Source organism: Stegostoma tigrinum, chromosome 32, assembly GCF_030684315.1.
Source record: "Stegostoma tigrinum isolate sSteTig4 chromosome 32, sSteTig4.hap1, whole genome shotgun sequence".
Classification (NCBI taxonomy): domain Eukaryota; kingdom Metazoa; phylum Chordata; class Chondrichthyes; order Orectolobiformes; family Stegostomatidae; genus Stegostoma; species Stegostoma tigrinum.
In genome coordinates this window covers 24,281,313-24,294,186 of record NC_081385.1, presented here as the reverse complement: position 1 = coordinate 24,294,186, position 12,874 = coordinate 24,281,313, and the positions used below count along the sequence as shown (strand labels likewise).

The 12,874-nt window shown below is 38.0% G+C and overlaps 1 protein-coding gene across 1 annotated transcript in view; it reads right to left on the bottom strand.

The window, feature by feature from the left end:
* Window positions 1-12,874, bottom strand: part of LOC125466872 (cystathionine beta-synthase-like) — a 48,451-nt gene that overhangs the window by 12,470 nt on the left and 23,107 nt on the right. The window contains exons 5-12 of the mRNA XM_048561981.1: window positions 11,785-11,919; window positions 11,405-11,474; window positions 7,876-7,967; window positions 5,610-5,735; window positions 4,755-4,839; window positions 2,009-2,114; window positions 1,163-1,231; window positions 536-670 (exon numbers count right to left, since the gene is read on the bottom strand). Of these exons, the coding sequence (XP_048417938.1) occupies window positions 536-670; window positions 1,163-1,231; window positions 2,009-2,114; window positions 4,755-4,839; window positions 5,610-5,735; window positions 7,876-7,967; window positions 11,405-11,474; window positions 11,785-11,919 (818 nt within the window). The remainder of the gene's footprint in view (window positions 1-535; window positions 671-1,162; window positions 1,232-2,008; window positions 2,115-4,754; window positions 4,840-5,609; window positions 5,736-7,875; window positions 7,968-11,404; window positions 11,475-11,784; window positions 11,920-12,874) is intronic.

The following is a 12,874-nucleotide window of genomic DNA, read 5'->3' as shown; positions in this document are numbered from 1 at the left end:
GTGTTGCAATTTGGTAAAATGAACAAGAGCAGGACTAACACGGTTAGTGGTAGGGCTGTTGGGGTACTGTAATAAAACAGACCCAGGCACTCAGATGCATAGATTTTTGAGAGTTGGGTCACAGGTAGAAAGGTTAGTTAAAAAGGCTTTTAGCTTGCTTGGCTCAGACCATTGCTAAATCAACGAGATTCTTTCTGGAATTTGATTGTTCAGTTAGTTTAATTCTGAACCAATAGTAAATGATGTTTAAGGTTAGGATCAGTCTGCATAAATTGAAGGTGGCTCAAATGACTTATGAATCATGTTGCATGCTCAGAGCAGTCATTTTTAATCGACAGGTTCTATTTGAATAAGAATATGAAAATTCTTGACATCCAGCAAGATGCAGCCATGTTGTAGTTTTGGATGGTAATAGTGAACTGAACGGTAGATTTTACTCCATGAATTCAATATTTACATTGAATATCCTTTAGCTATACCTGTTAATGTAAAGTTCACACTATCTCCACAAGTTCCTACCTGGAATAATACCCACCCATTGGAGTCAATGACCACTGCATTGTTCATGCTACCCTCTTTGAGAATCTGAATGGTGTACTGGCAACTGGTTGTGGGAAGGACAGTCAAAGTTGGTGGAAGCTTCATCTGACTGATTGGTACATTCCACCAGCTACAGCAAAAAAGAAACGACAAATTAACTCCAATAATAAGAAATTTGAGATGATGTACCACAACACTCAGTGCTACTCCAATGGTTATGTTCTTGTATTCCCTTGTTAGAGTTATATATCTTCATGGTGCCCATAAAATAAGGCTTTTAATTGGGTCAGATGATGTCCTCTAAGTTTGTAACATTGTATTGAATGTTCACATTTTGAATGTTTTTGCAGAAATTGCTAATCCTTATGTTCTGATTGCCATACCTGTAGTAGAGCACATACATTTGAAAATCTAAGTTGTGTTCTTAGTGCTACCAATAATTTATTCAGATGGATCTTCAAACTAATTTGGCTATAATCTAAGGCGGAGATGATGTGTTCTGAAATGCTTGCTTATGCCTGCATTGTTTAAAATTACTATCCGAAAAAATGAGACTGATGTTCTTTTAATTAACAGTATCTCAGCACTTTGGAGAATTAGTCGGTTAATTTTGTGTCTGTACCTTTTTTGGTCACATTCCACATGCAGGAACCCTTTCTCTTCCATCCAATCATCGCTAAGAAATTTTGACCTATATTAGTCCAAGTTAAAGAACAAATGAAGACAAATATTCAGTTAATTTTCAGAAAAGTGAACATAAATAAAGTGGCAATGTTGGATAATTTGTCCACATCTTGTTATTGGTGCACATAGAGTTATAAAGCATGGAAACAGACACTTTGGTCCAACCAGCCCATGTCGACTGTATTCCCAAACTAAACGCGTGACTCCTGCCTGCTCCTGGCCTATCTCCTTCCAAACCTTTCCTATCCATGTGATTATCCAATTTTTTTTTAAATGTTGCAAATGTACCCACATCCACCACTTAAATTTCTCTCCTGTCATCTTAAAAAATGCACCTGCTAGTCTCGAATTAATACATGCTAGGGAGAAGACAACTACCATTAATCTTATGTATATCCTTCAGTATTTTATATACTTCTACCAGGTCAACTGTCAACTTCTTACACTCCAGTGAAAAAGTCCCAGCCTATCCAACCTTCTTTATAAATCAATCCTTCCATACCTGGCAATACCCTGGTAAATCTCTTCTGAACCCTCACCATCTTATCATAGAATAGTGTCAAAATCTCCCTGAATTTAATTTCTCATGGGAAATTAGTGTCACTTTATCACCACATTCTAGTTAGAATAAAAGAAGAGCAGCATTAAATTCTAATAAAATCCCACATCGCAGGAGAATCGGGGGCTGCAGCGAACAGCAAACAAGGTCTATATACGAAGGGCAGGTATTTTACAAATATGAATGTTTGATAATTGCTCAAAGCAGCATTACTTACTAACTTACATGTAATTTCGAACAGAATCCGGGAGAATCACAACACAGCGCTGTCCTTCTTTCAGATCTTTTGCCACTCTTAAAGCTCCACACATAGCACTACCAGAGCTTCCACCTAGAAACAGGCACAATGGAAACAAAAGGTTACTTACAAGTTTGTGTAATTCATACACTGGGCTGGATTTTCCCATCCATCAAAAAGTATCAGTCCTTGTTACTGACCTTAAGGAATAGTGCCTATATAGACTTAACAAGCCCGTGACATGGATTTCCCCTTCCACGATTTAAAACTAAATCCGTCACCCACATGTAAACGATTTCTACATATGAGGAACAGTGATGTCATTCAAGTGGGACAATTGGCCCATCATATTACAGTATTGACAACAAGTGAAATGTTCTGATTGTTCTTCATATTGTTGCAGTTTACAGAAAGTAAAATAAACAATAAAGACATAGGCATAGCATTAATTTAGAAGCTGAAATATCTTTAACAAACTTTTTTAATAAAGATACTTTCGAAACCATTGATTTTTTAAAATCATGTTGGAGAAAATATATGTAAACATTATTTTAAATTTTCATGACTTTTAAAGTTTTTGAGGCTGTTCATCAATAAATATTAGCATGGTTTCCCATTGGAAACCCAATTGCATCTCATGAAAAGAGATATAACATTTTCAACAGTCTTTTTTTAACAGCAGCAGTAAACGTTTGAAAGGATAAGATCTCAGCAGTTCATTGATTTCTAATTGATTGCAGACTGTGGGGATCTCTATAGAGCTCCCTATGGAGAAGCATGCAATCACTAACAGAAACTTCTGAATTTCCCTGTTTAACTGCAAGCTCTAGAGTTGGTGTCTATTTTAAAGAAGTAATGAAATTAAATGCTGACAGTTTTATCATTAAAAATCTGGGTCAATGATTGCAATGAATACTAACAAGATTAAAAAATAAAAACACTGGCACTGTTTATTGGATATAATCCAATTCTGGATGTGCTGAACCTTTTATTGTAAGTTATCAGCTATCAAATTGATCTTGTTTCATATTGTCTATAAAATGATTCTATAGGCTACTTTATGCAGTTACATATCGATAAGAAAAGTAGCTAATCTGGAAAGTACCAAATCATGTAATTGTGAACTCAGTGGGATAGGCAATCAGGTCAACACATTCCTGCCCATTTTGTACAAATGCCAATAACAAATATCTTCCAAAGTTATTAGCTGATGGAGATAAGCCAGATAATATTTCTCACTTTTCCTTACACACGCTTTTGCTTATTTAATTTATATTCTTTGAATTTGGACTTGGGTGGGTTACTGTTTTCAAAATTAATGGCAATTTAAAGATATCATGAAACAGGATGCCATCAAATGTCACTTAACCAGTTCCACACTGTGAGATTTTAAGTGATGTCAAGAGTGGGATTCCCAGATTTCTTCAATATAGGGTTGAGAATTAAACCAATGCCGACAAGTTTTTCAAAGACTCTGTCATCATGATGAGGCCAGCTGGTCATTCTTGCAAAATAGTCAAATTTTAACATTTGGACTAACTTTTAAAATATTGTTTTTCCTTGTTCAGGAATATGCCCAGTCTCAAGGATGCCAGAAAACAGAGATACAACCTTTACATCTGTCAATTTACAATTGTCTCGGGCGCACCTTTTGCAGTCTGTTTAATTTTATAATAAAAATGGTGTCAAACTAAGGATAAATTGTTTGAAGGTCTCTCCTGGCATGTTGATTTATACAAAGCTGAACTAAAAATCACCTGATAAGTCGTTGCAGATACTTTTGAGGTGGAGAATCAGGATCTTCATTTCAGTAAATAAATAAACACTGGTGATTTTACAGCATCCACAGTTTTACAGATGTATACTAGTCAACCTGCTCAGAGATTATTGGACCTCTGGAGCAGGAGGGAATTGAACCTGGGTCTCCTGGTTCAGAGAAAGGGTCTCTACAACTGTAGAATCACAAAAATCCCATCACAGGCAAATGCAAAATTTTCTGCGAAACCTAAACAACATTTGTTCAATTACAAAACCAGACGGGAATTTTGTTTTGATGATTAGTTGAATTTTATAATGGCCAAGATTCAAATCCAAAACCACTTCTCTAAATTAATTATTTGATAATTTATTTCCATCTGTAGGACAGACTTAATCATTCTAAATTAACATTGAACTATGTTCTATTGTTGATGGGACTTAACCTGTAAAAAAATGGAATCATAAATTGCATCTTTAGGCTTCCCCAAAGGGTTCGACAGATAACCTGTTTCAACATATTCAATGCCTTCTTCAGTGAACCATTAATTAGTGATGATGATTCCATTATAATAATGTCCATCCACCCTAAAAGTGTCTGCAATAACTTATCAGAAAATTTACTGCGTCGTGTTATTTGAATTGAGATATGAGTGTGTGTAATGCATCACAAATACTGAACAAAGCTTGAAAATCGTGACTATTGTTAAGGCTCAAGAGTCCCTTGTGGCATTGAAAGGCAACTTTATTCTGACAAGATCTTCTTATGAGAAAGTGATCATCCAGCCTTCCAGGACCAATTTCAGAACATCCTTATTAGGCACAGTCACCCAGTCTCTAAATACAAATAGCAATAAGTTCCAAAACTCAATATAACCAATATTTCTGAAAGTGTGCTGTCGAAAAGATTCACAGTGAATTTCATTTCACAAGGATAGAGAAAACATTCATGCAAGTACTATTTGAACCATGGTTTACCACACAGCAATCCTTCTTTTCTGATCAACATCCGAGCCATTGCAAAACTTTCCTCATCATTAGTCTTCAACCATTTGTCAATCACCTGATTGAGAAAAACATTCTTGTTACAGAGGGCAGTAGAGTTTTAAGCTAAAGAGCAAATGAAAATATTCTTATCTGTTCAGTCTAATAAGTTCTGTAAGAAATTGTCAATTTTCCATAAGAAGCCCTTAATTTCGAACAAAGAATATAATCTTCGCTTTATTGTAACTTTAAGGTATATGCTATTATTGAACAGGGTACGTACTGTATGCAGGTTTCATGGCTACTAAGGTGCAGAAAAAGGCAGCTACTTTCTTCAAGAAAATAACGGCAAGGAAATAATGAACATCATGACATCCCCATACACTTTGCACAAAAGTAAAAACAAAGGTTTTAGAAGAAGTTGCCAGCTGCCCTACAGGGCATTGTTTGTTTTTCAAAACAGGATTAGATATCATCTGTTAGAAGGAGTAAACTTCATTAGTTAAATAGCCTTTCTTATTCATATATATTGCACTCTTCCAAATTTTACTACTTCTTAGTTCTCAAATGAGTCATGTTTGCTGCCCGTTGAAAAGAGAAATGCTATGTATGATTTCTAGGATAAAATATAGCGTAGAAACAAGAAAGCCCATCATTATTGAAAATAATTTTGGATTTATTTGCAAAGAATAGCATTTATAGTGAAATCAGCCTTGAATACTACAATTTTTAAAACCAAGTCTCAAGTTGAAAACAGATTAAATATCACTTTGTCCTTACTTTATGATACATTAAGAGTAATAAGCTCTTCAAATAATTATGCCCACTATGTGGAATGCAAGGACGTACTTTTCTGTCCAATACTGTGGGTATAAATCTATGGCCTATTCCTTCCACTTCATATGAAATAAGGTCTGGAAAGTTCAGTTCTTCTGGTTCAGCCATGGTTGAACCTATAGGGTCAACAGCAATGATCTGACAAAAATAAAGAAAACCAATTACATTTTCCAGACTGGAGCAACTCTCTTTTCAATAGAAGGTAAAGTGATTTGTAGCAAACGGCTTCAGTAAAATGCACATTTTTGTTTTTATTTCAATTTTGATCTTGAAATTAAGTTAGTTCATTCCCAAACAAATGTAACAGATTTATTGCATTCAGACTGTGATTATACTATGTGATTTGAACCAATGCGTTGCAGAGATTTATGTGATGTGCCTGCTGATAAATGCAACAAAATGTCGAAAGCTCAGATCTCGGTCATTACAATTGAGACAAGTAATATGAGACAGCAATAGAAATAATTTATTGGCAAAAGAGTTTGGTAACAGACTACATATTGTTCTAATAACATTGAATCATAGTATAAAACCAATGCAATTTCATTCAGAAGAACCGAAGAATAGCTATTGTAATAGTAATATGTTAGTCATGTGGTAGAAGTATAGAGTTGAGGCATGCTTGACTGAGTATCATCTACCTCTACTAATCATTCCTGGGACTGTTCAAATGTTAAAATTGGGGTTTCCTTTAAACCTGAGTTCATTCAATATTCCATATTTGATATTTTGTGTGTAGCATAAAACCTTACTATACTGTGTTAATGTAATAACTAGTTCCTCACAAGTGTAAAAAGATTTATCAGTTGTAACACTAACCAATAACAAGTGTATTTTACTGAAAATAAGAAGTTTTTTTAAAATAAGGAATGAAGTCAAATCTTCAAATGGAGGTGGGCAAATGGTCACCCTGTCATCATGAGTAGCTGCACATGATCATTGGGTAAAAGACTTTAGGCACATAATTGACATGATAGAAATGATCAGCCTCCAAATTAAAGGTATATCAATAGGGATAGGTGGAGAGAGATGGGTTTGAGCATGAGATCCAGGGGAATGACCTTCCATCAATTTGGGGAAGACCAGAAGAACCCCCACATCAGCTGGGGGAAAGAGCGAAGTCAGTTACTACCAAAGGCTGCTGCAAAAGACTACAAAACATCTGCAGATATCAAGAACTGCGGTGCTGGAGTCAGAAACAACACAATGTGGAGCTGGAGGAACACAACAGGTCAGGCAGCATCAGAGGAGCAGGCAAGCTGGCGTTTCAAAAAACAGCTCCACATTGTGTTGTTACAAAACATCTGGGACAGGAGAGAGAACTGCCTCTACTCTTTCATTTTACAGAAAGGCTTCAGAATTGATCAACTATTCTCATCAGTCATAGTTCTTACGTTTCCTTTTGATGCCGAATTAACTAACATATCATAACTAAGCTGATGCTTCTCAATAATCTCAAAAAATTGCTGCACATTGTCAGCTGCCGATAGTCGCCAAGTGTGATAAAAAAAATCAATAAAATCAGAGGTAACAAGGTGTAGAACAGGATGAACACAGCAGGCTAAGCAGCATCAGAATCCCTCTCAAAAGGGGGTGGTAAAGTGGCTCAATGGTTAGCACTGCAGCCTCACAGCTCCAGGGACCTAGGTTCAATTCCAGCCTCAGGCAACTGTCTGTGTAGAGTTTGCATATTCTCCCCATTTCTGCTTGGGTTTCCTCCAGGTGCTCTGGTTTCCTACCACAGATGGCTAGGTGGATCAACCATGCTAAGTTGCCCATGTCATTCAGGGGTGCGTTGGTTATAGAGGAGTAGGTCTGGGGTGGGAAGCTTCAAGGGGCAGTGTGGACTTGTTGGGCCAAAGGGCCTGTTTCCACACTGTAGGGAATCTAATCTAAAAAAAAACGCCCACCAGCAACAAAATGGGTACAAGTGGGTTTCATTTTTCTAGTATATTTGCCATCTTAATTTGAACATAAAATACAAGGGACTTAAATCCACAAAAGTGAAAATTAACTGCCTTGCATTTGATGCATAAATTTAAGCAGATTGGTAGCTTCAGTTCCTCAAAAGATCTAAACGTTTGCTCAAACATTACTATTTGCAGTTCATTGACAAGCAGAGTTGAACTTTAATTAAATCAGCACTATTACCTTTATGCTGCCAAGTCAAGATGAAGTAGCCATTTTTCAAATATCCCTTTCATCTTAAAGGACACTTCAATATTAATGCAAAAGTTTTACTCATTACCATTTATTTATTTTGTATAAGATGAAATACCTTACAGTTGGGACATTTTTCCTTGAACTTTCTTGCTATGCCAGTGATGGTACCGCCAGTTCCAGCACCCATCACCACAACATCAACTTTTCCTATGGAAATTAAACAAATCAAAAGTTTACTCACAAATGATTGAATTACAGACAAACCAATTATTCCATTAGAAATGTGCCTTTTTGTTTTATTTTCAGTATTGTGGTGCAGCTTGAAAATGAAGTTAGGTACAAGATTTTTCACTCTTAGCTCATCAACAAACAGTCATCCTTAGCAAGGTTAGATTTCTGTATTGTTACAAAGTAACTTGATTTATACAACAATGATGGGTAATTCATGGAGTGAAAAATCTAACTGCATTGCCTTAAATAATTTATACCCTGTAAACATTTGGTAGAGTATCAACAAGAAGTAAAGGGTAAGAATAAGGAAAAATCATGATCCATGATTGGTTGTCGAAAGACTATTTGGAAGTATGAAGCAAGGCAGAAAAGCAAAATGACTTTGGAAGAGATTTCTAGAGACCGAGGTATGGATGCTCACAGTCTTTCATTGGTGGATTAGAGAGGATGGAAGATCACCAGACTGAAAGGAACTTATGGCTAGAGTAGGTAGGTTGGAGCCTGTCTGGTAATAGTGCCCTAAATATGAAGTCAAGGCCTTTAAGCTGATGATATAGAAACAAAGTGCAAAGCAAAGATTAGTTGAGAAATAAATGGGTTAAGTTTCAGGCTGTTTAGTTCTTCAATTCTGAGGAAGGGCCACTGGACCTGAAATGTTAACTCAGCTTTCTCTCCACAGATGCTACCAGACCTGCTAGTTTTTCCAGAAATTTCTGATTTTGTTTCTGATTTCCAGCATCCACAGTTCTTCTGTTTTTGGTCCAGCTTTGGTCTAATTTGCTTAAATTTGAAAAAGTTAGAGGTGGAAAACGTTAAAGAAGGTATTAAAAAATACAAGACAAATAGAAATGGTTAGGTTGTCTCCAAATGGAGATGGTCATAGTGTGGCAGTTGTGATGTGCAAATGTTGCTTGCCAGTTGTCATCCCAGGCCTTGTTGCAAATGAAAATGGACTGCTTCAGCATCTCAGGAATTGTGAATGGGCACTGGACACTGTAATCATCAGTGATCATCCCCACTTCTGAACTTATGATGGATGGAAGATCATTGATGAGGCAGCTGAAGATGGTTAGGAATATGACTGTACCCTGACAAGCTTCTGCAGGGATGCCCTGGAGCAGAGATAGCTGACCTACACCAACCGCAAGCATCTTGCTGACTACCAGGTATGCCTCCAATCAGCAGAGAGTTTGCTCCCTTGACATTCATTGACTCTAGTTTTTCCAGGTCTCCTTGACGGACTCAGTCAAATTGAGGTTGGTTGGCTCATTGAGCTGGTTTGTTGTTCCACAGATGTTTCATTACTTTGCTTGGTAACATCCTCAGTGCAGCCTCTGATGAAACATCGGTGTGTTTTCTCACCTGGTTTTTAATCTCTGGGGTCCGTTGTGATAGATTGCCTCGGGGTTTCCTCTGTAGTGGAATGTATGTGGGGTCGAGTTCAATGTGTTTATTAATAGCCTGCTTCGTGGAGTGCCATGCTTCTAGAAACTCTCGTGCTTGTCTCTGCTTAGCCTGTCCCAGGATCTTGGAGTAGTCCCAGTTGAAGTGGTAGTTCTCCTTGTCCATCACTCACTCATCTCAATCCACACGGACAAGGAGAACCACAACTTCGACTGGGACAACATCAAGATCCTGGGACAAGCTAGGCAGAGACAAGCGTGAGAATTCCTGGAAGCATGGTACTCCACGAAGCATGCTATTAACAAACACATTGAACTCGACCCCATATACATTCCACTATGGAGGAAACCCAGAAGTGAGGCAATCCATTGCCACGGACCCCAGAGTTTAAAAACCAGGTGGGAAAACACACCAATGTTTCATCAGAGGCTGCACTGAGGATGTTACCCAGCATGGTAATGAAACATCTACAGAACAACAAATCAGCTTGGTGAGTGAACCAACCTCAACACCCACAACCCGAGCTACAGATCTACTCCAAAACCTTAGACTCAGTCAAATACTGCACTGATATCAAGTGCTGTCACTCTGACCCCACCTCTGTTTAGACCAAGGCTGTAATAAGGTCAAGAGCTGAGAGGCCCTGGCAGAATGCATACTGGACTTCCTTGAGAAGTTTATTGCTGAGCTGGTGTTACATGATAGCACTATTGATGACATCTAGAAGGTGAAATGCAATTTTGTTGTGTAACTACCTACCACAGTCAAAGGAAGAATGTTAAGCACAAAATTCTGTTCAAGATTGTTGCCACCATCCAGGGTCAAGCAGCTCGCTGGATTATTATCCAATCTATTGCTTCCAAGACTTCCCTGTACTGCCTTGCATGATGACAACAGTGCACAACATCTATAAGATGTATTGCAGTAACGTACCAAGGCTCTTGCAACAATACCTTCCACATCCAAGACCTCAAGCAGATACATGGGAGACCTGCAGTCTACACCTACCCCTCACTGACAATGTGGGATGGAATACTGCTCCTTCACTGTAGTTGAGTCGAGACCCTGGAACAATTCAACAACACTGAGTGTGTCTCCTTCCACTTCAAGACTGCAGAAGTTTTTGAAAGCAGATCACTGCCACTTTCTTCAGGATATTTAGGGGTGAGCAATGTACCCTGGCCTGGACAGAAGATCCCGTGCCCTGTAAAGTTATTTTCAAAATGTAAAACTTTCAGGTCTATGCAAGTTTAGAAAATAAGAAACCTGTGTACAACGGAAACATCTGATCACTTCTGCAACCTCATCCCAAATTACTGCTAATCTCAGGTTTAAGGATAGAAGGGGTGAAAAGACCTCTATCGATCTTATCAAGCTGGAGAGGGTTTAGAAGAGATTTACTAGGATATTGCTGGGTATGGAAGGTTTGAGTTATAAAGAAAGGATGGATAGGCTGGGGCCTCTTTCACTGGAGCCGAGGAGGTTGAGAGGCAACGTGAAAAAATTTGATAAAATAATGAGAGGCATAGACAGAGTTAATGGGAGTTGTCTTTTCCCTAGGGTGGGGGATTTCAAGACCAGGGGGCACATTTTTAAGGTGAGAGGAGGGAGATTTTTAAAAAATACATGAGGGGCAAATGTTTTACACAGAAGGTGATACACATGTGAAAGTGGAGGGTGCAGGTACAGTTACAACATATAAAATACATTTGGGTAGGCACATGAATAGGAAACATTTTGAGGAATATGGGCCAGGGGCAGGTAGGTGGGACTAGTTTAGTTTAGGATTATGTTAGGCACGGACTGGTTGCATCAAAGGATTTATTTCTATGCTGTATGACTCTGACTCAGTGACTACATGATAATTTACATTTTTTATTCAAAACTGGGAATTTTTCTCATTGTGAAACTTGTTCAGTAAATGTTACACTTACAATTTCACAAGGACAGCCTGTGCTTTAATGTGTTTTTAAGCAAATCAAGAATAGCTCCTCTGAGGGATGACTTACCATCACATTGATCCAGAATTTCTTCTGCCGTGATGTCGTAATGAGCTAATGGATTGCTAGCATTTTGATACTACAGATAAAATAAATATTGGCATTATGTTTCCATTTAAAGTAAAGCAACATATTTATAAACAAGTCCTACAAGTTCTTGAGAAAATTTCAAAGATCTGGTTGAAGTTGTTTTAAACTTTCACTACGCTTCATTTGAAGTTAAATAGTTTGATCCCTCAAGATTTCCATTGCCAACATTCTGCACACTCATGGAGGGAATTGAATTTGAGATAAATGCGCTAATTAAAAATATATATATTGTGCAATATTTTCATGTAGTGTGACGAATGCAACAAATTTACGTAAGTTATATTGACAAGTGATTTTACCTGATCAAACACATGGGAGTTTGGAATTTCATTCTTCAGCTTCCAAGCCATTGCAATATGAGAGTCAGGGCTGTTGAGGTTTGCAGCATTTGGTGTCCTCACCACTTCAGCTCCCAAGGCTTTTAACACATTGACCTGCACAAAAAAGGGGGGAAAATGGAACTTATTAATAACCAATGCAATTTTAAAAAATAACAGCTAAACTTTGGGAAGAACATTGCTTCTGCATATTCCAAAATGCATTAATAGACAAGAAAAACTTTGCCATTTTTGTGAGGTGTCAGTGTCTAATTAGAGCAAATATGCATTTTAGGCAACACAATGAGGCAGGAAAATACAGCTGGCTTTCCATCTCAAGATAAATTTCTTCTAATTTCATTAGCCCTTTTTGGCCAATGAAATGGTTGGAGGCACTGGATACTGCAAAGGGTCCTGACATCATTCAGCAATAGTACTGAAAACTTGTGCTGCAGAACTTGCCGCTCCTCTGGCCAAGCTGTTCTGGCACTGTTAGAACATCTACCTAGCAATGTGGAAAACTACGAGGTATTCTTGCACAAACAAAAAGCAGGACAAATTTTCACCCCATAAATCCACCCTCAATCATCAGTGAAGTGATGGAAGGTGTCATCAGTGCTAGCATGGAGCACCTGCTTTGCAATAACCTGCACAGTGGTGCCCGTTTTGTTCCAACAGGGTCACTCAACTCCAGACTTCATTATGCCCTTGGTTCAAACGTGGACAAAAGTGTGGAATTTCAAACTGGAAATGGTGACAGCCCTTGATATCAGGACTGTAATTCACACTAGTGTGACATCAAAGACCCCAGCAAAACTATAATCAAAGGTTATCAATGGGCAAACTCTCAGCTGGTTGGAGTCATATCACCTCTGTAAGGCCATTAGAGATACTGAGAGGAAATATCATACGATCTCCATAATTATGAAGTGATTCAAGAGGTCAGTCAGGGCTCTCATCAACTCTAGCCTCCCAGCCTGCCTTGATCCCCTGCAATTCACCTAGTATTACAACAGGTTCATGATGGATGCCACATCCCTGGCCCTACTCTCATCTTTAGAACATCTGGAGA